This window comes from Penicillium nucicola, assembly GCF_028828085.1.
Source record: "Penicillium nucicola strain IBT 29836 chromosome Unknown utg000005l, whole genome shotgun sequence".
NCBI classification, from domain to species: domain Eukaryota; kingdom Fungi; phylum Ascomycota; class Eurotiomycetes; order Eurotiales; family Aspergillaceae; genus Penicillium; species Penicillium nucicola.
The window spans coordinates 1757419-1778017 of record NW_026643129.1 but is presented as its reverse complement, the minus strand read 5'-3'; the positions used below and the strand labels follow the sequence as shown (position 1 = coordinate 1778017).

Genomic DNA, 20599 nt, shown 5'->3' with positions numbered 1-20599 from the left:
TCTAGTCGCCCATTTCCTATTTCGAACTAAGAAGCGTCTACACCCCTGCTGGGTTCACGTCCCAGGGAAATGTGTTTGCGCATTCTGATGCCTTGCACTGCCAATATCCATGTAGCGGTCTGAACGTGGCCATGTCTTTGATCGCCGATGCTGTGGATTGCTTCTTTACCGCTGTCTGTTGGCTGGAGATCTGATAGGACAGTACCAGGTCAATGGGGGCGTGAAGACATCACGGTGATGTCGAATGGTGATCTTTGTTTGCGGTAATTCTCTGATAAGCCTGCCAACCCCATGTATTTCCACCCCGCTCCCTCGCTCTTCTTGTCCATCTCTACTGTCTCTCTCTTCCCGCCACTTGGAGGCTGACTTGATCCCCGATCTCGCCACGCAGACTAGGGCGTGGCATACCGGGTTGCTACAGATGGGCTTGCCATGGGTATATTGTTCATAGGTGTTCATTTTCCCCTCAATCCACCCAACTGATGGAGACCGCTATTTCGCATATTGTTTTTTTTTTGCCTCTCTTTTATTCGTCCTGTGGATATCGCGGCAGATCCATGAAATGATTCAGGTTCCTACTGCCGGACCAACCGATACCCCTGCAGAGGCGTTCATCGAGGGGTTTATCGGGGAACAGAGTAGACAGGCATTTATAGTGGTGAAAGAGACCTAGTGGGTAAGTAGTTGGATTCGCACGAACAAGTGACTGATTTATTTATATCTCTTCAGTTTGTTCAGTTCTTCTTTCATGCCATCTAGATTGGATCGTTCCTCATCCCATTATACCGGCTCTTCTTTACAATCAACCTTCCCCCGGGAATATGAGAATAGCAACAAGAAATGACTTGAAATACGATGAAACGTAGTTATTTTAGTCCTGCCAGACCAAGAAATCAGGGGAAGGAGTGGTCTTCATGAAACAACTGTGTTTGAGATTGCGGAGATCAGGACATGGCTCCAAAGAACTCGAGTCAGGAGACCTGATGGCTGGGTTTAGCGTTGGAATACCTTGTCAACTGCCCTTTTTTGGTATGGCCCTGGACCACCGAGACCGTCCTTCTAGAAGGGCATCGAGGAGGCTTGAGCGGAGATCCTTGCTGTCAATCGTGTTTCCACTTTTTGAAAGCATGCAAGGGCTGTTTTCGCCGTCCAATCCTACAGAGGTCCGTGCCTTCAGTTCAACGGATCCAATACGAGCATAACCTTTCTCGAGCTTAGCATAAGTCAATGTTTAATTTCCAGGTAGAATTCCACCGCATCGGCGGAGATCTGCGCCGTGGGCGGAAGCCGTATGGACCGAGTCCCGGTGGGGTCCGCTCGTTATCAACTTGGAGCACTGATTTCCAGAAGGGGAAAACCGTGCAAAGTGGGCAAATTTGACAGCTCAATATTTGGGAGTGGAGATATTAATTTAGAAATGCAGATATTTATATAAACTAGCGACTCGGCGGAGTGTGAAATCTTGCATTTTCTACTTTGATAATCCGAAGGTTACAGGAATGTGCAGATGTAGACCCCCAGACTCGTAGATACCTACAGATCCAACATAGTGCTGACAGGATCACTTGAGATGCCCCAGCAAACAAAAAAACAAAACAAGAAAGATAAGCTCAATGAGCGGACCTTAATGAATCCTTTGATACAACAGTCAACCACATGGACCTGCAGACGCAAGTCGAATCCTGTCAGCCCTTGTTAACACATGGCAGTTAGAATGCACTCCACAGTTTCGGCAATCTATTGTCCCTCTGAATGGTCCGGGGTCCTCAAGAGATCCCCGAAGAAGTCAACTTGCACGGTCAAACAAAGGAATACCCCATGGCAAAGCCCGACGAGGGTAGGAACTGTGGCCGGCAGTACCTGCGCACGACAGGGTCAAGTGGCATGGGTATGAGGAGGGGTAATGGTTCCTCCCAGAAAACGCAGGGATATGATGGGATCTCACCGCATTGTCGGGGAGACAAGTCCCTGCAAGTAACAGTCCCGAGCCACTTGAGCCCCGATCAAGTCCCCGTCAAAGAAGATGGCATGCCTCAGGTCAAGGATTGGATCTGCGGAGGCGTCTGTCTCCGCGGGGTTCCCTGTCGACGGCATAGTAGACGCTAAAGCTTGGTGGCGTAAGCGCGAGCCGCTGTTATAGATGGCCCCGGGGGGGGGGTGCATGGTGAATTTGTCAGCCCATATACTTGTCCATGTACTTTCCATGTGTTTGCATGCGTTCATCGTGGCAAGTACACCATCAGAACAGTCTATATAGATCGGTCATACCGAAGCCAAAGTCAAAACGTCAAGAGTATGATGCAACGGGGCACTGAGGGAAACTCGTTGGGCAAACTAGGGTACAGTAGGTCACGCTCCTGCCCAAAGTAGCTTAGCCTGCCAAGACACCAACCAGAGTCAACCGGATACATCAACCGCCCCCCCCCCCCCCCCCCCCGCCAATCACTCAGGTGGCGCTACGGTCTGAACGGATACTCCTTGGGATCAACTCCACTAGACCCGAGATAGAGGGGAGGTCACTAGGTTGCTAGAGAAGGAATTAAGTCCCTGTCCTCGGGAACTCATATGATGTCTCCGAGCTTAACACCGTTTAATCCCTGATTTCACCCCTAGAGCTCCCCGAACCCCGGCTCTCAGATCTAGACTACTGCCTATTTCTCAAGCCCAATCCATGGTTGGATGAATTTTAATCTTGGATACTTCGAGATCCGTCGAACTACCGAACACTCGGCGGAGAAGTTGATCACGATCCCCTTAGTGTAGATGCCAGACCATGGCAAGGACTGGTGACAAGGTTTTGGTATTGTCATATAATTAGTGTCTAATTAGTAAAAACCGTTTAACATGTCTTGCATGGCTGAGATTAAGTCCCCCCCAAAGTTACCTGTATCCCTAGGGTCCGATACACCGATGTTCTGCCGTCAAGCTATCAAACGCCAGAGTTCATGTTGAGCCTGGGTCTCCATCACAAATGTAGGCGTGCTTCTTTCTGGACACTTGCATCGTATTCCCCAAATATTCATAATTGCTTCTGCTGCATCTTGACAGTTGGATATGCACTATACAGAGATACAGAGAAACAAATGAGGAAATGGGATACTAGGAGAAAAAAAAGAAAATGCAGAATGAGCCAACCGGAGCTTCTGTGACCGCGCGTGGATAACACTCCTTGGCCTATCTCGCACCCCCTCCCCTTACCACGGTATTCTGTCCTTCTATTTCCATATGTTCTGGGACGTCCCCGGGTATCATGCGGCTGGAAAGTTTGACAGATCCATGGTCTGCGCCCCGCCAGTAGCAGGGCCCAGAACATGTCATGTCTACTCCCATGTGGGCTCCAGGATATTCAGTGCTCTCTGTCTATTCTTTCGATATCTATTCTTGTGCTCACGCCCTGTCATGGCCGAATTTGGCACAAAGAGAGACGTTTAAGAGGTTGCTACTCACTGAACAACCGTTCCCTGAGGATCTATAGATAAACTATGCGCTATGGAAGGTGAGTGGAAATTGAGCATCTCAAACCAATGAGCATAGCATGATCTGACCCAGACAAAGAAGGCAATCTGCGACAAGAGCTAGATTTGGAGACAGAAAAGAAAAATGAAAAGAAAATCAGATTAAATTAAAAATAATCAGAAAAGTCGTAACAAAAAGAAAAGAAATAATAAAAAACCCCCCCAAATAAAAGTCGGCTAAAAAAAAGAATAAAAAAAAGAGACGAAATAAAATAACAGCAAAATACACTAACCAGCAGCCAGGCGAAATAGATCGACGCCAGACGTATTGTATTCCAGGCCTTCTTCTTGAGTCAGTTTCAGCCTCTGGTTCGCTGTTTGCATATCCGCCTCTCCCCTCTTCATAGCCGCTTCTCTTATTTAGTTCGAGACCCGCCCGTCTTCCAATCTTCAAGTCTATAGCTTTTTGTCTTCTACTTCTTTGATACTGATCCACTGATCTCCTTCACCTATTTCTATTTTGCTTATACATTCCTCCTCTGACAATCCAATTGGGGTTACGTCGTTTGTCTCACTTCACGGCTTCACTGCAGTTTTGTTTGAGACCTGCTCTTTGAGGAGTACTACATATGCAAAACCGCCCATCTTCAGGGTAGTACAGCAGCATATTTTATTCTGCTTAGATTCCACTTCTTTACCCTTTCTGGAGTCTTTTCTGGCCTTTCTCTTGTCGCTGGATACGCCGTCCGCAACAGCCTCTAGCCTCAATCTAGGGTCTAATAGATTTCCACAACAATGAATTTGGTGTCACCGATTCCCCCTTCACCTCCCCAGTCGACAGACGGGACTTCCCTTATGGAAGATTCCTTCGAAGCCCGTGGAGTTTACCCGCCTGTGTACAGAGGCATGAATGTGCCTGCTAATGATATCAACGGAACCATAGCCCATGGCATGGTGAGTCCACTGTCTGAGTGTCCTCTACAAATCGGCTAACATGGACAGCAATATGGCTCTCCTCCATCCTTCAGTCCTAATACTTTCCCTCACACGATTCCACCCCAGATGGTAAGCCGACTTTCAAGCAAGATATGTTTCGCCAGACTGATCCGATTCTGGGGGCAAAAAAGATGATGATGCCTGGACCCCAAGTGAACACACCTCCTACAGGAACCGATGAAGCATTTATGGGATTGCCCACTCCACCTCGCCGCCGTGCACCAGCAGGCAAGGCAAAACAACAACGACGCAACCGCACCCGAAACACTCTTTCTGAACCCGGTCTCAAGATTGAAGAAGCCATCAGCAAGCTCACTGCAGACTACGACATTCCGATCAAGGATATGGATGCCTGGGTTGCTCGACCTGCTGAAATCCGTAGGAAAGAGGCCAAGGCCAAGGGAAGAATTTCCCGTCCAATGAACTCCTTCATGCTTTATCGTTCGGCCTACTCAGAACGAACCAAGAGGCTCGTCGGAGTGACCAACCATCAGGTCGTCTCCAGAATTGCAGGCCAAGGCTGGAAGTTGGAACCGCCCAACATCCGCAAGAAGTATGAGGATTTGGCCAAAGTTGAGCGCGATGCTCACGCCGCAACCCACCCAGAATACAAGTTCTCTCCAAACAAGCAAGGACAAGCACAGCCTGTCAAAGGCCGCGAGGAAGGATCGCCTCATATACCAGCATATAACGTTAATGTCGAGGAAGGGTTCTGTTCGGACTTTGATAGTGAAGTGGGCTCAACGGTTTCTAGAATGACACCTGGGCCTTCATACGCCCATTCTCGCAATCAGAGCTTCGAAGAGGGTTACTTCAACACTAGTCGGGATCGATCACCATACGGCACTCCTGAGCAGGGCATGTCCATGCCCAACTACGTTCAACCCTCCTGGTCCAATACAAGCCATCCAACCGGCCTGCCAATGCAGCACAACTCATTTCATGGCATAAGCCACATGGAGGAGGATCATTTCCGCACAGCCAGTCCCCCAATGCATCAAAGCATCCATTATGACTCCTCACTCGCCGGTATTCCCGGTGCCTCGCATCATGAGCTGCTTCAGCCCCAGTCAACCCACGCAGCACCCCATATGGACCCTGCACTGCTCGGATATTCCAACGGCAGTGAAGCTGTCGGACTCCCCCACATGACTGGAGCCACCTTTAGCCCTGGCATCTCTACATACTCGACCTGGGGCGAGGATTCCACAGCTTACTTCCCTGGCACCACAGCTCCTTCCATGACTGCCAGCCCGGCCCAATACCAGAACCCTCAGATGGCATCCCCGTACCTTCTCAGTATGCACAACACTGATCACCGGGATCAAACCTGGGACTTGCAACGCGAGCACTCCGGTATGACCGATGTTGTCCACAGCGAGTTTGATCTGTGGTGCGGCGAGGCCCCAGCCCAAAGCTTCTAGGCCACATTGCCATGAGATCAACGATGCTCACTCCCTCTTTGGGCATCAGCTTTTCATACACTGGTCTAATTGGCCATGGCTGACCAGCTCTCTCTGCTTTGCTCCTGGTTGAGAGAAGCAGACGAGTTTGCCACGCTGATGGGTTTTGCAACAAAAGCTCAGTGGGAGAAATGGAGTTGAGGTGTTTGAGTTCGAGCCTCAGAGAGGATTTATTTGTTTGATAATTCTTTCATTCAGGTTCCTTTTTTTTCTTTCTTTCTTTCTTTCTTTCTTTCTTTCTTTCTTTCTTTCTTTCTTTCTTTCTTTCTTTCTTTCTTTCTGTCTGTCTTGTCATCCTATTTGTTTATTTTTCTGGGAACTATCATGTTCGTTCTTTTTCTTGACTGATCAAGTACGAAATCGGGAGGCCGTCTGATTTTTAGTTTTAGATTTTTGATGTCGAAGAATGACGGTGGCGGTAATCTGTTATTTGTTGCGCAATTTACTTTACTCTTGAATATCCAGTCCAAATGAATGTCAGAAACCAGTCAATAGAAGAATTCAATCGTATACTTCGAGCCCCAAGGCCACATTGTTCACCGCCCTCTCCGCCACCGCCTTCCATCAGACCCCAACCTTGCAACAATTCGCTGCCTCTTACAATCAAGACATTGCGTGGTGACACCGAAGTGAAACAGTCTCACGACCCGAACCCCCAGTCGGTCATCATTTATCGAAATCCAATCTCCACTGCTTCAATAACCCCATTTCGCTTCGATCCTCCGCACCCCTCCACACTACCCCTCAACCACACCCAAGCTCCAACGCGACACGCACACAGCCAAAATGTCGATTCCCAATGAAGCTCTGCAGAAGGTGCGTGTTTCCAAAAGCTATCCCAGCACCCTGGGATACAAACTAGAGCTACGGAACGGATCAGGGACTGCCGAGAATAGGTCTCAGCCTCTGATCTCCATCTCGGAGACGTGCCAAAAAACCCGCTCTCAGAATTGTGTCATTTGTATGATCCGTGCAGAGATGCTAATTGGTCTCACTACAGCTCCTCTCGGAGATTGAAACCCGTGCCATTGCTTCGCAGCAGCAAATCGGAATCACCAAGGCCCACATGACAGCCAAGCAGCGCGATATCCGGATGTTGCAGCTTACATCGAAGGAGTTGTCCGAACTGCCTTCTGAGACAAGAGTTTATGAGGGTGTTGGCAAGATGTAAGCTCCTGCCCTTTCTGCTCTATTCTATTCTGTCTTTTTCTTTTCTTTTTTTTTTTTTTTTTGGCTGTCGGATTGCTCTTTCTATGACTTGTTTTGTCCCTGCTATCTTGGTTTTCGATCTCGGAGTTTGAGACTTCAATCCATTTGGGATACTTTCGTTGGTCATGTATTTGGTTATGAGACTAACGTTGGCTACCCTCTAGGTTCGTTAATGTTCCCATCGGTACCGTTAACAAGCGCCTTACACGCGAGAGCGGCGAGGCTAGCGCTGAGATCACCAATCTTGAGAAGAAGCTTCAGTACCATGAGACGACGCATCAGAAGTCCCGGGAGAACCTGGAGCAGATCCTCAAGTCTGGAGGTCGGACGTGAAGTGATATGATCTGATGATGAGAGATGAAAAAGGGTGTGATGCGCCTGATAGGAGCGTATCTTTATACGGGTATCTTCATCCCATAGGCTCGGCAATCTCATGGCCCCACGTTGGAGGACAGACTGCAGTGACTGTCTTTTCTTCTAGGCTGCCGACCAAAAGTGGAGATGGATAAGATGTCTTCATGTGGATATATATATACTCGGCGACATCCAGGATACAGACCGTTCCCCTTCTACGCCCGGCTGGTCTGGTTCTACACATGTATACTTGAGTTGCAGGCTGTGACTTAAATACCCCGGAGTTTTTTGTTTGCTGGAATGTGTTTGCCGGAGAGGATTGTGTTGATTGATGGCCTCTGCCTCTCCCATATCTAGATAGATAACCTTCCGAACACTGACTCGGTATTTGCGCTATCCAGTATGGTTTGATATCAGGACTATCGAGTGCTCGTAGACCGACACCTGTTGGATGCTTCAGTGAAGCTATGACCTTTTTAAAACGATGAGTATGTTCACCAGGCCATGAACATAGCACTGAAATTCTCCCTCTTACTCTAATCCTTGGAATAACCCTTTCACCAACAACAAAATAGCCTCACATTTGACATGTACTAGTTGCATTTTCAAGCAGACCAGTGGGGCCGATCCGGCCTTACCACAAAGCAAGTGTCACTTCATGCAAGGAGAACAGTCCCCAAGCGCCCGTCTCCATTTCCTCGACTTCCAAATACCACATCAGATAGCACTCCGTACAGTCGCCCAAAACTGAACTCCAATCTACAGTCGACTAACTCACGTGGAAGCCAATCCCTGCACGGAGCGCCATTCACGTCATCCGCAAAGTCCACGACAGGAGGGCAACCGAGCCAGTCCCACCCAATATATTAAAAATGACGTACTGTCCACCCCCTTGAATTAGATGATTGAAGGCACTGACGACATCGGGGAGGTGCAGTGTCACTGATGGAGAATTGCAGGGAGGTGTATTCTGTATTGTGGCATACTGTCGACTACAGTACTGCCGACAAGTTATGAGACGGTGTGGCTGATCTGTTGTTGGTATAAGGTGTGGGAAGTGTATTTCTAATTGAACGGGAGATCATTGTCTAGCCCCAGGCATGTTGACTGTACCCTACTGTACTCTATACTGTACACTGCAGTGCAGCGATGAGAGAAAAGCCTCTGATAGGGCTGTCCAGTCTGGGTCATCATGTGCCCATGGGTCACTCACGGGACCACCCGACTCATCCACGGGTTCACGTCGACTCTATACATTACTGTATGTTGGCTGGATATGAAACACCCCTTGGTGCCCGATCCAGGGTTTAAGGATTAGGCGCTTACGGTCTTTCGAGACTAGGGGTCGGACGAAAAGTCACACTAAGAGATTGGGGGCCAGGGCTTGGGTTGGGGCTTGGATTGGGGCTTGGGTTGGCACGAAATGAAAAGAAACGAAATACGACTGAAGGTTACAAGACCAATCTCGAGCTCTGGCCCAGAATAGATCTCAACGGTGTGCGACAAGAACTCCGATAGGAAGAAGTTGGAGTTAGGGTTGGGTAATTTGCGGTCTAGACGGGAACAGGGCGTTGGAGTGGGGTTCGGGGCCTCGATGATGACCTGAAGAAGTGTGTGGGAAAGCGAAAAAGAGGGGAGAGAGAATAGGGTCAATAGAGGGAAACAGAGAGAGAAATAGAAAGAGAGAGGAAAAAGGAAATAGAACATAGAATCGAGGGTATAAAAGAATAGAACAGACCAGAATGGCGCAAAGAGGAATCCCTGAGGCTGAAATGCATATAAAGACCCTCAGCTGAATAAATACCGGTTCTCCTGACGATTTTCTTCTTCTCTTCTTCCCCTCCCCCAATAAGCCGTATAGACGCCCTTTTGGTCTTTGGTTTTCGGTCGATATTCGACATTCGAAATTCCTCGAGACTCGTGCTTGATCGGAGTTTCTCTTTCCCTTTCACTCTCGATATCGGGATACCATCCCCTCCCCCGCAAGGCCCCTCTATCGGGCCCAATCTACACCCCATATCACCACTTTTAAAGAGCAACCCTCCAACCACCCAAAATGCCCAGGGAAATCTGGGACGATGACTACACCTCCGAGGACTCAGAGTTCTCCGAGACAGATGTCTCTCTCCACCGCCCAGGCCGACGAACCCATATCACGCAGCGCTCAAGCTCGCGCCACCACCAAAGCCGGCCAGAAGTAAAGACCTTCCTGGCGCCCGCCCAGCCAACACGAATGCACCGGTCGCACTCCACAGGCGGACGCAGACGAGAGCGCGACCCGCCCCAAACCCCAACGGTCATGATCTTCAACGACCAAGCCCAACGCAGCGAGAACAAGCCCTCCTCGCGACGAGTCCAGCACCGCGTCAGCGAGCACAACGGCAATCACTTCCACGACGAAGACGTCGTGCAAGTCCCGCAGGCCCCACCACCCCCGGCCCCAGTCGTGCAGGTCCCCGCGCAGTCGCCCAGACGCTCGCACTCGCACCGCTCCCGCGAGCGCCGCTACAGCAGCGTCTCGCGCGACGCCTCGCCCATGCAGTTCCACCGCGACTTCGAGATGGCCGCGAACCAGCACATGCTGGAGCGTAACGATATTCGCCAGGACATGGATCTCTGGAAACATCAGCAGGAGATTGAGCGGTTGGAGCGCGAGCTGGCGCGCACGCATGAGCGCGCGCACAAGTCGCAGCCGGCGCCGGCGCCGGCCCCGCCCCCGCAGCTGCCTGTGCAGGTGGTTGATCCGAGGGAGTCGTGGCGGCTGCATGAGGAGGAAGAGGCGTATGAGGCGGAGATGAGGGATCGGTTGAGGAAGCTTGATCGGTATGAGCGTAAATATCGGGATGAGGCTAGTCAGCGAGAGGCGGAGGAGAGGCTGAAGCTGAAGAGGTTTGAGGAGGCGCAGCGGGCTGCGGCGGAGGAGGAGGAGGTGAAGCATAAGCTGAAGGAGGAGAGGTTGAAGGAGATTGCACGGCTGCAGGAGGAGAAGGAGGAGGAGAGGACCCGGCTTGTGCGGGAGGAGAAGTTGAAGGAGATTGCGCGATTGCAGGAGGAGAAGGAGGAGAGGGATGAGCTTGTGCGGCAGATTAAGGAGGAGGAGGCGAGACAGGCTAGGGAAGCTGCTGAGCAGAGGGCTAAGGATATGGCTATGAAGGCTGCTGCTGTTGAGGAGTGGAAGCTTGAGCAGGAGAGGATCAAGCAGAGGCAGATGGAGGAGGCTGCACGGAAGGATAAGGAGTTCCGTGATCGCTTGCGCATTGAGTTTGGCTATACTGAGGAGGAGATTGAGGCTATTCTCAAGAAGAAGAACAAGGAGGAGAAGAAGGAGAAGAAAGAAGAGAAGAAAGAGGAAAAGAAGGAAGAGAAGAAGGAGGAGAAGGAGAAGACCACCTGGATCAAGGTATGTATATCCATCTTTCTTCTTTTCCTTTCTGATGAGACTAACTGTCTATCAGGTTCATCGCAAGCACTTGCTGCCAGAGACCTTGATCGCCTACGGTCTTCCCTGGGACTGGGATGAGGTAAGAGAAACATACAACGTACCTTCGTCACGATATGCTAACCCTAAACCTCCACAGCATGACTCCGAATACATCATCATCAAAAAATGGATCACCGAGGACCTTCAAGAGGAGCTCTTCGCCCACACTATCCGCATCCGTCACCAGAAGGAAAACCAGAGAGTCATCGCCCAGACCTCCCACTCAATGACCGAACTGAGAGTCAACGACCGCAACAAGGACAAGATGTTCCTGGTTCGGAAGAAGAGCCCTAAAAGCCGGCTGCGCGTCTTCGCCTAAGAGTCTCTTTGGGTTTGATACGATTGATGTCTGTTGATTTACGCCCGTTTTATTCCCGCCTATACTGTGCTGTCCGGGGGGTTTGTTCCTCCATGATCAGGGTTGATATGATTGCTTTTTGAAATTGTGTTGAGCTACGATTTGTTCCGCCTGCTGGTTTTGTTTATTCTTTTATGTTGTCGAACGTGCGGTTAGTAAAGTAACGCGATATGAGTTTATGACTTGATTTCTTATTCGTCTTCGTGCTTCTCTCTGTTGATTTCATCCATAGTTGCTCGATCTATGTACCTAGTCAACCTTGCCTGTCAATTAACAGTTTGGTGACGATCTCGGATACACGTAGAACTTCTGCTCAGCACAGTAGGCACCTAGGTAGTATGTTGAGAATTTGTCAGGTCTCAAGTGAGGACAGAAAATTGATGAACAGCATGCACATATGCACACATGCACACATGCACAGAAGTCGATCAATCTACATTTTAAAATTCCCATTGGACCAAGCCCAATGCAAGGTATGCACATGCGCAGCCGGGCACAGACGCGAAGTAGAGCTCTCGATTTTGGGCTATTATACAAAAGTGGAATGGGTATGTATACAGGGGAAGTGTAAGCACACAATGGCAGACAAAACGCAAGTCTAAAGACCCATCTGGTGATTGCTCTCCAGGCGTTTCTCAGCGCGCAGAATAAGTTCCTCATAGACGGTCCAGGCAAGCGCGGAGCTAATGGCTTTGCGAGCCATGCGGAGACCAAGTCCACCAAACAGACTGCGCATGCCATCTTCCTGCAGCATCAGTCGCGTGGCATGCACCATGTTCTTGTACTTGGCGGGCATTAATTGCAGGCGGGTCTTGACAGCGTCAAAGGGGTTGGTGATGGCGGTTGCCATACCGGCTGCTGCTGCGCCGGAGGCGAAGTTGATTGAGGAAGAGGATACAGTTGTGGTTGGAGTTTCATTGTTGGTGGATTTGGTGGCCATGAGGGAGAAGCGGCGCTTGAGCTGTTCGTAGAAGAGGACGTAAAGACCAGCGTAGGGGGCATCGCGTGCGGCTGTGGCGCCGAATCCTGCAAAGAGACCGCGGAGACCTTCAGTTCGCACAATATCTCGTCCTGCGCCTAGTAAACTCCGGTATGCGTAGTAATCAGATTCGTAGCGAACTTTGAGTACCGTCACGGGCATCATCACGAAGCCCGCAGCCACTCTTGCAACAGCGCCCGTGGTTAGATTGGCTGTATTTGAAAGTTTGGGGAGGACGGAGGAGGATTTGACCGCATTTATTGGGCTAGTCAAGGCCATGGGGTTGGTCTGCGCGACTGCTTGACGGAGAGCATTGAGACTGGTGAAATAGAGCGCAGAGCCGAAGCCTGTGCGGAGGGCTGAGGGAAGGGTACCACGCCATAGTCCACGGATTGGGTTTGGAGAGGAGATGATTGCTTTCAAGGTTGGAAGGAGAGAGGCACCCTGGGATTGCTGGACTCGAGTTTTGAGGAGATCGGCGGGTTGGAGGAGGATGGAAGATGTGAGGCCAGAGCAAAGACCAGCGGCAAAGTGAAATGGGGTTTTGGAAGCTGCAACCGATCAGTATTTAGCAGGGCACATCACTGAGGGTTTGACCGAGGCATACCTGTCGATGTGCTGGTTTTCACCCGCGGCACTGCTACCGCATTATTGTTTGACATTGTGCTGTTCCAACCGTTGGTATGGAGTTCAATGTGACCAAAATAATGATTAGGTGAAGAATAGAGGTTTCGATGCCAGATCGAAATTAAGAGTCGCGTATGCAAGGCGGGATGGTAGCCGGATGCGTACAAAAAAAATAGAGCGAAACCTCGAGATGGCAAGAGCAAGACAGTGAAGGATCCCCCAGACCACAGCCGTCACAATCAGAGATGAACAGTGTGCATTCCACCTGGGAATGAGCGAAATTGAAAATATGAAGCAATTGTCAACCTCGGAAGAAAGAGGCTCGGAGTGAAGTCATCGGGATCTGCGACTGATAAGCCTCACCGCTGTATACACCGCCTTACTGGCTACACCGCAGGGTCTTTCGATAGGCGTAGACGCGAACTATGCAGAGATCTTCATCTGCAGTGGGAAAGGAATAGGTTAGGGTTAAATGACATTGCACACTGACATGAGTGATCACCCTAAAGTAACGTAGGTCACTATTGGGTTGAGTCAGGGTCTAACGCTTATAGATGCGGCTCACACTAGACCCAGACCTATACCATACCCTGTAGATCTGTAAGTCTATGTTTATTTGTCTAGTCTAGCCTGACGCATCCAAATAAACAGACACATCCACAGTCATACTGAAACCAACCGTCCAAATCCCAAAGAAATGCCGCAAACAGCCCGGCATGGCGCGGACTCGGGCAGCCAATCAATTGCCGCCAATTGGGGGGATGATAATCGACGTCATGTCTTGTTTTCCCTTCAACTTCACTTTTCCCCCAAATAAAGACCTGAGATCTCTGATGGCTTGGTTTCTGCCCCATTTCCCCTATCCGCCTGCAAAGGATGGGTACTGGGAGCCGGTCACCTCTACCCTGAACTGGTGTGAAGAGGTATGTCAGGCAATGGCGGGACACAGATGGAGTGTAGCTAACAATACTCCTCCAGGACTACTATGCCACTGAATACTCTGCTGAGATCGTCAACACCCTCACAAATCTGATGTTCATGTGGCTAGGATTCAAGGGCATTCGCAGTTGTATTCGCAATGGACATGACCAGATCTTCATCGTCTCTCTGCTAGGCTACCTGGTGGTCGGAACAGGAAGCTTCCTCTTCCATTCAACACTGAAATGTAACTTCCTTCCCGTCCTGCCCCAAAGGGTCGAGTCAAAACGTGACGACCGCAAGACAGAGCATACATCACGAGGGCCAAGCTAACCATACCCCACCAGATCCTATGCAGCTAGTTGACGAGCTCTCCATGATTTACACGACCTGTCTTATGTTCTACGCTTCATTCTCGTACTCGCGCTCGGTAACCTTCCGAGTCTGGCTCGCCGGTTCTCTGGCCGGCCTAGCCGTCTTCATCACTCTATACTACCACTACCTCCAAGATCCAGTCTTCCACCAGAATGCCTACGCCCTTTTAACAATCGTTGTGGTCTTCCGGACTATGCATACCATGGAAGTAACCCTGCGACCAAAGTGGCGCCACTCAACTGAAGAAGACCGTCTGGAGCGTCAGAAGAAGGGTCTCCCTGTGCCAACCAAGGAGCGCCAACACTTCGAGAACGTGCGCGATATAAAGACTCTCCATACTATGTGGTTCATGGTTTGCTATGGATTGTTCATGTTCCTAGGTGGGTTTGCTATCTGGAACTTGGACAATGTGTTCTGTTCGCAGGTTCGGCGGTTGCGTCACCAGGTCGGCCTGCCCTGGGGTCTTGTTTTGGAAGGTCACGGTTGGTGGTATGTTCAACCTAACCATGTCTTTTGCTTAAAGAAAGAAATTCTGGATGTCGGCATCCCGCTAACAACTACCGTATAGGCACATCATGACTGGACTTGGCGCATACCTCTACATCATTTGGGGCATCTGGCTCCGACACTGCCTCAACAACCGCCAGGACGAGTACTACCTGCGCTGGGCGCGCTTCTGGCATATTCCCGAAGTTGTCCGTACCGCCGACAGTATCACTCCAGAGAAGAAGTCAACCTGAAAAGGTCCGGCTGGTTTTGGTGTGTTTCTCGCTCTCCTATCTTCCCGTCGGTGTATTTGATTCACTTCAGTGCTTATGCCTGGGGGCGATATAACAGGACTTTGCAAATGATCATGATCTAGATACCACGCCCCTTCCTCTCCCTCTCATTCCTTTTTGCTGTGAGACTCGGGGCATTTTTGATTTTTTTCGATTCTTGGCGTTTTTGACTCGTCCCTGAGACGAAAGTTTATTGTCTTTTCTTTATTTTTGGTTTCGCTCTGGTGCATGAAGATACCTTTTGGTTGAGGCGTGAGGAGGGTCGAGTCGTTGCTTTAGATGGAAAATCGGATCGGACTTGGATTCTGCATCCAGCGTCTTTGGTAGGATACGAATTGGAATAGAAAATATCCCACGATGCAAAAATAAACAGTAGTCTTCATACTTCTAGCTCTTGTTGATATTGATGATTTATTAACGAACCTCAGTCCCCATCTACGTATACGTGAGACCCTCACATCACAATATATCAAGTCTGAGGAGACAGCGTAGTTGCAACTTGTTTTCATGACATATTATATTGTGCTCGCTTCTAGGAGCGCTCGATCAAAAAAAATTTCTGGCTGTAATTATGAGAGGCAACTGTAACAGATTGGGTCTGTTGAGATTTATGTATGTTTCTACGGCAGAAAAGAAGTAGGCAGGACATTATCAAGTCCCTAATAGTTAACCGTTAATGCTCTAAGTGAAGGGTGGGCTGATCCCTGAGCAACTATGAGTGTTTAGGCGCTCTCTAAGCACTCGGTGACCAGGGGACTAAGATTCTGGTATAACCTTGGAAAGAATGCTTAAATTGGCGTCGAAGGTAGTCATTTTCGGCGCTCAACTTACCGTCACCTAGCGTTGTGATGTAGTCTTGTTCTCTAGACAATGTATATATGTAATAGTGTAGGTTTAAATACAGTATAATCCGCTATATCATGCATGCATGGTCCACTCAAGAACTGGGGTATGAAGAAGCGAATATCAGAAACACAGAAAGACAAGTCCACATCTTCCCTCTCAAAGCTTTGCCTCAACCTTCTTAGCCCTCCTAGCAGGAGCAGGAACCCTGTCCAGCCACTCCTTATCAACAGTGACCTTCTCAATCTTAGACTTCCGACTCCAAACAGCACGGAAACTCTCCTCCTCATCCCTCCAGCGCCCCAACTCAGGCGCAAGCCAAGCAACAGCAGCATCAGCACACTCATCCACAGCCTCCTGGGCAAGCAAATGCCCAAACTCCTCCAGGAAAACATCCCTCACCCGCCCAGCTGCAACACCCCCACTGCCACCAAGTCCAGTCCCCGTGTTTGCCAGCTTGTCGGCACGCATAGGCGGCAGACACATATCACTCTTACCGGCGAAGATGTAAAGCACACTCGGACGCAGATGTGGGAGTTGAGCGAAGATGCGCGCTGGTTCAGGCCTGTAGAATGGATATGTGTCTGGGTGGTCGGCATCTAGGTCTGGGTGTGTGACGCGGTTGACGGGATCTGGGGAGCCTGGAATGTGGGTGTAGTTTGGTCGGGAGAAGGTAAATACTTCTTGATGCAGGGGTGTGCGGAGGGTGACGGGGGGATTGTATTTGTCTGCGTTTGGGGGCAGTGGGTGGATTGCTGTTGGGAGATCGCGGAGGCCGTATTTTACCCAGCGGTCCAGCACACGGGGGTTCCAGGTTTTGTAGAAGGGGCTTCGTTGGAAGCTTTCCAGTGCTGCTTTGCGGGAGGGCCAGATCTCGCGCCGGTGTGTGGATAGTTGGGTTGTTTTGGCTATTTCACGCTTGTTCTGGAGCAAGCTTAGGCCGTCTAGTTGGGTTGTTTGGCGTTGAATCACTGGGTCTAGGAGGACTAGGGTGTGGATAAGACGGGGGTGCATCAGGCAGAGTTGAGTTCTGGAGAGGTTGTTAGCGATATAGAGAGCGCTGATGTATGTCAGGTTGAACTTACAGATGAGCGCCGCCCATGCTGTGTCCAATGCCGACGATGGGCCGGGGCATCTCTGCCCTCTTGACATTGACCAGGTGGAGGAGGTCGCGCGGGTGATCGAACCAGCTAGCTGTGTTATAGTTAGCAGGATAATCTCGGTTGCAAGAAGTCCAGTTGCATACGATCGTTCCCTAGCGAGTCTTCATTGATCACGCTGCTCTCGCCTTCTTGCGCGACATCAGCCATCCAGATACTGCGGATGCGGAAACCATTCTGCTGTGATCGCGCGTGTATTTCTTCCCAGAGAGGTTCATAAAGCTCCTGAGGAAATTGTCAGTATATCGTGAATCGGCATTTGCGCATCATGTCAAACGCGCAGCTCCGAGAGGGGATCGGAGCTGGACCTCGGCATTTTGCTACACACCTTGGGGAAGCCATTCGCGTGTGCAGCAAGGATGGTCACATCGCCTGGTTGTGGGTTGGGGTTGTCGAGGGGAATGTATTGTTTCACGGCCAGTTGCAGGGGTTCTTCTTGCTCGTTGGCTGTCGCGCCGGGATATTCCCTGATGTGCTGGCTTGGTATGACATGTTGGACGATGCGAAAAGGGGAGGACATGATGGGCAGTGTCCGAGAGTGAAAAGAAACACAGAGGCACACAGAGAGAGAGAGGGACAGGGACAAAGAGAAAGAGCGAGGTTTATTCTGTAGATGCGCAAAAGTCTGGGGACAGTAAATTTCCGAGAGACCGCGGTTCTGCGGGGAGCCGAGGGATCTTGGGAGTTTGCGCTGGTTAACTGCCGATTTGACCATATTTACGAACTGCAGTAATTGGCTTTCAATACAGACTATTTGTATTTACGATGCTCTCAATATTGGCGGAGCGTCTATGTTTAGTTAATTCATTACTTCTTGGTCTTTTTTTACTTCTAGAAAGTCGTGGGTATGGGGATATCTACACCACTCTAACACTTTGACACTAAGGAATAGATCAGCCATGAAAAGCCATTACTTATTCGCGTGCGCTAATTCATTTAATCCTGAAAAAAAAGATCCTGTCAGTGTTCATCAGGTGAACCCCCGAAGCAAAAGAGGCAAAATATCTATTTACTATTCGGCGCTGAGAGCGAGACAGGCATCCACAGCGAGGCCAACCCTGCCAATAGTTAGCTTCAATTCAGAAGAGCATTCACAAAGTGAACACAGAGCACTCACCTGCCCTGTTTGATCTTGACGACATCGTCGATGACGTCCTTGTCCAGGTTGGGGAACATGTTAGAAAGTGTCTCGACAACATTTTTATGTTCTTTGCGCTGGATACGGCGCGCCTCGGCATCTTCAGCACTAGCCTGGCGAGCTGCCGCATCCTGGGCATCGAGCACACGAGTCAGGTTCTTCTTGGCGGATGCTCCGCTGCCATGGCGGATAGGGCCGGAGCGCTCATCTCCAGAGCGACGGCCTTCTTCACTACTTGCGCGCGGAGGTTGGTAGATGTTTGGGGTGAGACGTGGTGGAGCGACTCCAGGCTGAGGGGTGGGGACGGGTTGGGGGCGGTCTTGAGTTGAAGAACCTGCGTCGCCTTCGTCGGAGAAGATGCGACCGATGGTGGAGAGAGGCTTTTGAATGGTGCGGAGTAATCCTGCGACAGGGGCGGAGGTTTCATCGTCGCTGGACTGGGAGGCTTCTTTGCGGCTGGAGCTGGCTTGAGGTTGGGGAGAGGGTGAGGTGGAGGTCCGTTTTTGGAGGGTTTCGGATTCACGATTCTGTTCTGCCATGGCAGAAACGGCAGCCTCGACCTTGGTTTCGAATTCTTCATCGCTGACGGTTAAACTGGTTCGGTCGAGTGTCTCAATGAATTGGATGGCTCCAGACTGGAATCGGTCAGTTTGATAGGCCGTAGAACACACACAAGAGATATGTGGAGGATAAAAACATACCAAAGACGACAGGTAGTATCCTGCTTCCCCGCCAAGTTTGTCTTGATTGCGGAATCTTAAAATGTATTGAATATTGGAGACGAGATGATCCGGGTTTGCATGTAAAACAACATAGATCAAAAGAGGGATGAAGGAGTCGGCAGACGTATCGGCCTTTTTAGTATTCTTCAAAAGACCAAAGATGACCTTGCAACAATTGAGAATGCAGATCACCTTGTCACGAGGGGCTCGGTAGCCATTAATTTTTGAAATTTCTATAGAGAAAGTCAGATAAGTCCGCGAAGGTCAGGATGTATGCATACCTTGCTGCGCCAATGTCAAGAAACGGCGTCCACCACCACTCACAGGCGGAATATCGAGATGTGCTTCACTGACCCAACTATAGATGCGAATCTTCTGGGCCAAGATGTCGTCTCGTTCAATGTCCTCTTGGTGCTGGCCTCGCCGCCAGGGCCCATGAAGCCGCTCAAGCTCTCTCCTTCGACTCCGACTTGCGCTTCTAGGTATTGTTGGAGGAGCTGGGATGGCCGGCGCGAAAGTCTGGGAGTATAAGCGGTTCATAACAAGCTTTTCCATGCCTTCTTTGGCATTGTCGAACTCGCTATCTGAGACATCGCGCCAAATTTCGCATACCGCCATTTTATTCGTAATAAAGGTCAAGAAATCACTGATAATTTTGACTTGTTCATGGACCATCCATTGCTTCTTTCCAAACTCCATAAGGAATGAGCGCAAGAACTTGGCCACCGGGTCGGCGGTACGGTGACGCAGTTGTTCAAGGAACCGGTGAAAATCAAAGGGTTGGTCTGATTCAGGCTCCGGCATTGGTGGAACAGTCGAGGTAGATGAACGCCGGGTTGACATCGACTCGTCATGGGCAACAGACTTGTGAGATACTTTAGGTAATATCTGGCTCTCCGGGGATGTGCCTATAGGAGAGGCTGCAGACTCAGGCTGGGGAGCAGGGTCAAGACTCGATTTGCGCGGCGGGAAATAATTAGGACCGCGGAACTGATCAGCAAGCTCGAGTCGAGGAGACATGATTTCTTCTTGGTCGGTGCTTCGCGCAGGGTCCTGGAACTGTCCCATAATGTTTTGGATCTCTGGTTGAGAATCATTATCCTCTCGAGTTTCTTCGCCTTGACCAGTCTGGTTTGTCTCTTTTTCATTCTGGCTGGGCACATCTGGGAGCTCTTTCTCGGGGCTGGCGGAGCTCGTATCGATAGGCGGAAGTGTTCGCGTGGGCCCGGTGCCGGTTGAGTTGAGGTATACATCGTCTTTTTCGGGTGGAGTAGGGGGAAGAGGAGCTTTGGAGCTGGGTGACTGGTCTGACATAGTCTGTCCTGAGATCGACAAGCTTTCCATCTGCCCCGCAGGTGGCTCTTGATCAAGTAAGGATGAGGGTTGGGGGGCTGTTGTCAAGGGTTTCGGAGCGGACTTCGAGGTAGAAACTGATCCAAGTGGCTCATTCGCCTCTTCCGGACCCATGTCGCCGGGTTGGTTGTTATCTGGATTCAAGGATTCCTCCTGTGCTTGGGCAGACGGATCGGTTGGAGTAGCTGCTACTACCGTCTCAACATCTTCGTTATCATGGGGGTCCTTCTTCTCGAAAGACTGAGATGTCGAGGATTCTGGGGCCGACATCTGTGGTCTTCATATGCGCCAGGGCAAAAAAGGGGTGTTTTTTCAGGGGCTTAAAGACAACGAACATGCGCTATCATGAGGCTCATGTTGATGCGCGGATCATCGTTCAACCGATCTGC

The 20599-nt window shown here is 50.2% G+C and overlaps 8 protein-coding genes across 8 annotated transcripts; 5 read left to right on the top strand and 3 right to left on the bottom strand.

Annotated features, from left to right (window-relative positions):
* Positions 1-1752: 1752 nt before the first annotated feature.
* On the top strand, positions 1753-2106 carry N7511_005736 (uncharacterized protein; the record flags this gene model as incomplete). The annotated part of the gene is made up of 1 exon (XM_057128113.1): positions 1753-2106. One exon carries the CDS (start codon positions 1753-1755, stop codon positions 2104-2106), a length of 354 nt encoding a protein of 117 aa, XP_056984630.1.
* A 2144-nt stretch (positions 2107-4250) lies between these two features.
* On the top strand, positions 4251-5875 carry N7511_005735 (HMG-box domain-containing protein; the record flags this gene model as incomplete). The annotated part of the gene is made up of 3 exons (XM_057128112.1): positions 4251-4409; positions 4458-4520; positions 4583-5875. 3 exons carry the CDS (start codon positions 4251-4253, stop codon positions 5873-5875), a joined length of 1515 nt encoding a protein of 504 aa, XP_056984629.1.
* An 825-nt stretch (positions 5876-6700) lies between these two features.
* N7511_005734 (putative prefoldin subunit 1) lies at positions 6701-7456 on the top strand (the record flags this gene model as incomplete). Its single annotated transcript, XM_057128111.1, has 3 exons — positions 6701-6730; positions 6915-7081; positions 7288-7456. 3 exons carry the CDS (start codon positions 6701-6703, stop codon positions 7454-7456), a joined length of 366 nt encoding a protein of 121 aa, XP_056984628.1.
* Positions 7457-9533: 2077 nt separating this feature from the next.
* N7511_005733 (uncharacterized protein) lies at positions 9534-11277 on the top strand (the record flags this gene model as incomplete). The annotated part of the gene is made up of 3 exons (XM_057128110.1): positions 9534-10877; positions 10933-10998; positions 11056-11277. 3 exons carry the CDS (start codon positions 9534-9536, stop codon positions 11275-11277), a joined length of 1632 nt encoding a protein of 543 aa, XP_056984627.1.
* A 637-nt stretch (positions 11278-11914) lies between these two features.
* On the bottom strand, positions 11915-12957 carry N7511_005732 (putative mitochondrial carrier protein; the record flags this gene model as incomplete). The annotated part of the gene is made up of 2 exons (XM_057128109.1): positions 11915-12846; positions 12903-12957. 2 exons carry the CDS (start codon positions 12955-12957, stop codon positions 11915-11917), a joined length of 987 nt encoding a protein of 328 aa, XP_056984626.1.
* Positions 12958-13755: 798 nt separating this feature from the next.
* Positions 13756-14955, top strand: N7511_005731 (ceramidase; the record flags this gene model as incomplete). Its single annotated transcript, XM_057128108.1, has 4 exons — positions 13756-13845; positions 13901-14129; positions 14188-14704; positions 14784-14955. 4 exons carry the CDS (start codon positions 13756-13758, stop codon positions 14953-14955), a joined length of 1008 nt encoding a protein of 335 aa, XP_056984625.1.
* A 1041-nt stretch (positions 14956-15996) lies between these two features.
* On the bottom strand, positions 15997-17517 carry N7511_005730 (putative toxin biosynthesis protein; the record flags this gene model as incomplete). Its single annotated transcript, XM_057128107.1, has 4 exons — positions 15997-16867; positions 16923-17031; positions 17084-17222; positions 17326-17517. The coding sequence occupies 4 exons, from the start codon at positions 17515-17517 to the stop codon at positions 15997-15999; spliced, it is 1311 nt and encodes a 436-aa protein (XP_056984624.1).
* Positions 17518-18009: 492 nt separating this feature from the next.
* On the bottom strand, positions 18010-20480 carry N7511_005729 (guanine nucleotide exchange factor VPS9; the record flags this gene model as incomplete). The annotated part of the gene is made up of 4 exons (XM_057128106.1): positions 18010-18055; positions 18115-18770; positions 18837-19090; positions 19139-20480. 4 exons carry the CDS (start codon positions 20478-20480, stop codon positions 18010-18012), a joined length of 2298 nt encoding a protein of 765 aa, XP_056984623.1.
* Between the last annotated feature and the right edge of the window lie 119 nt (positions 20481-20599).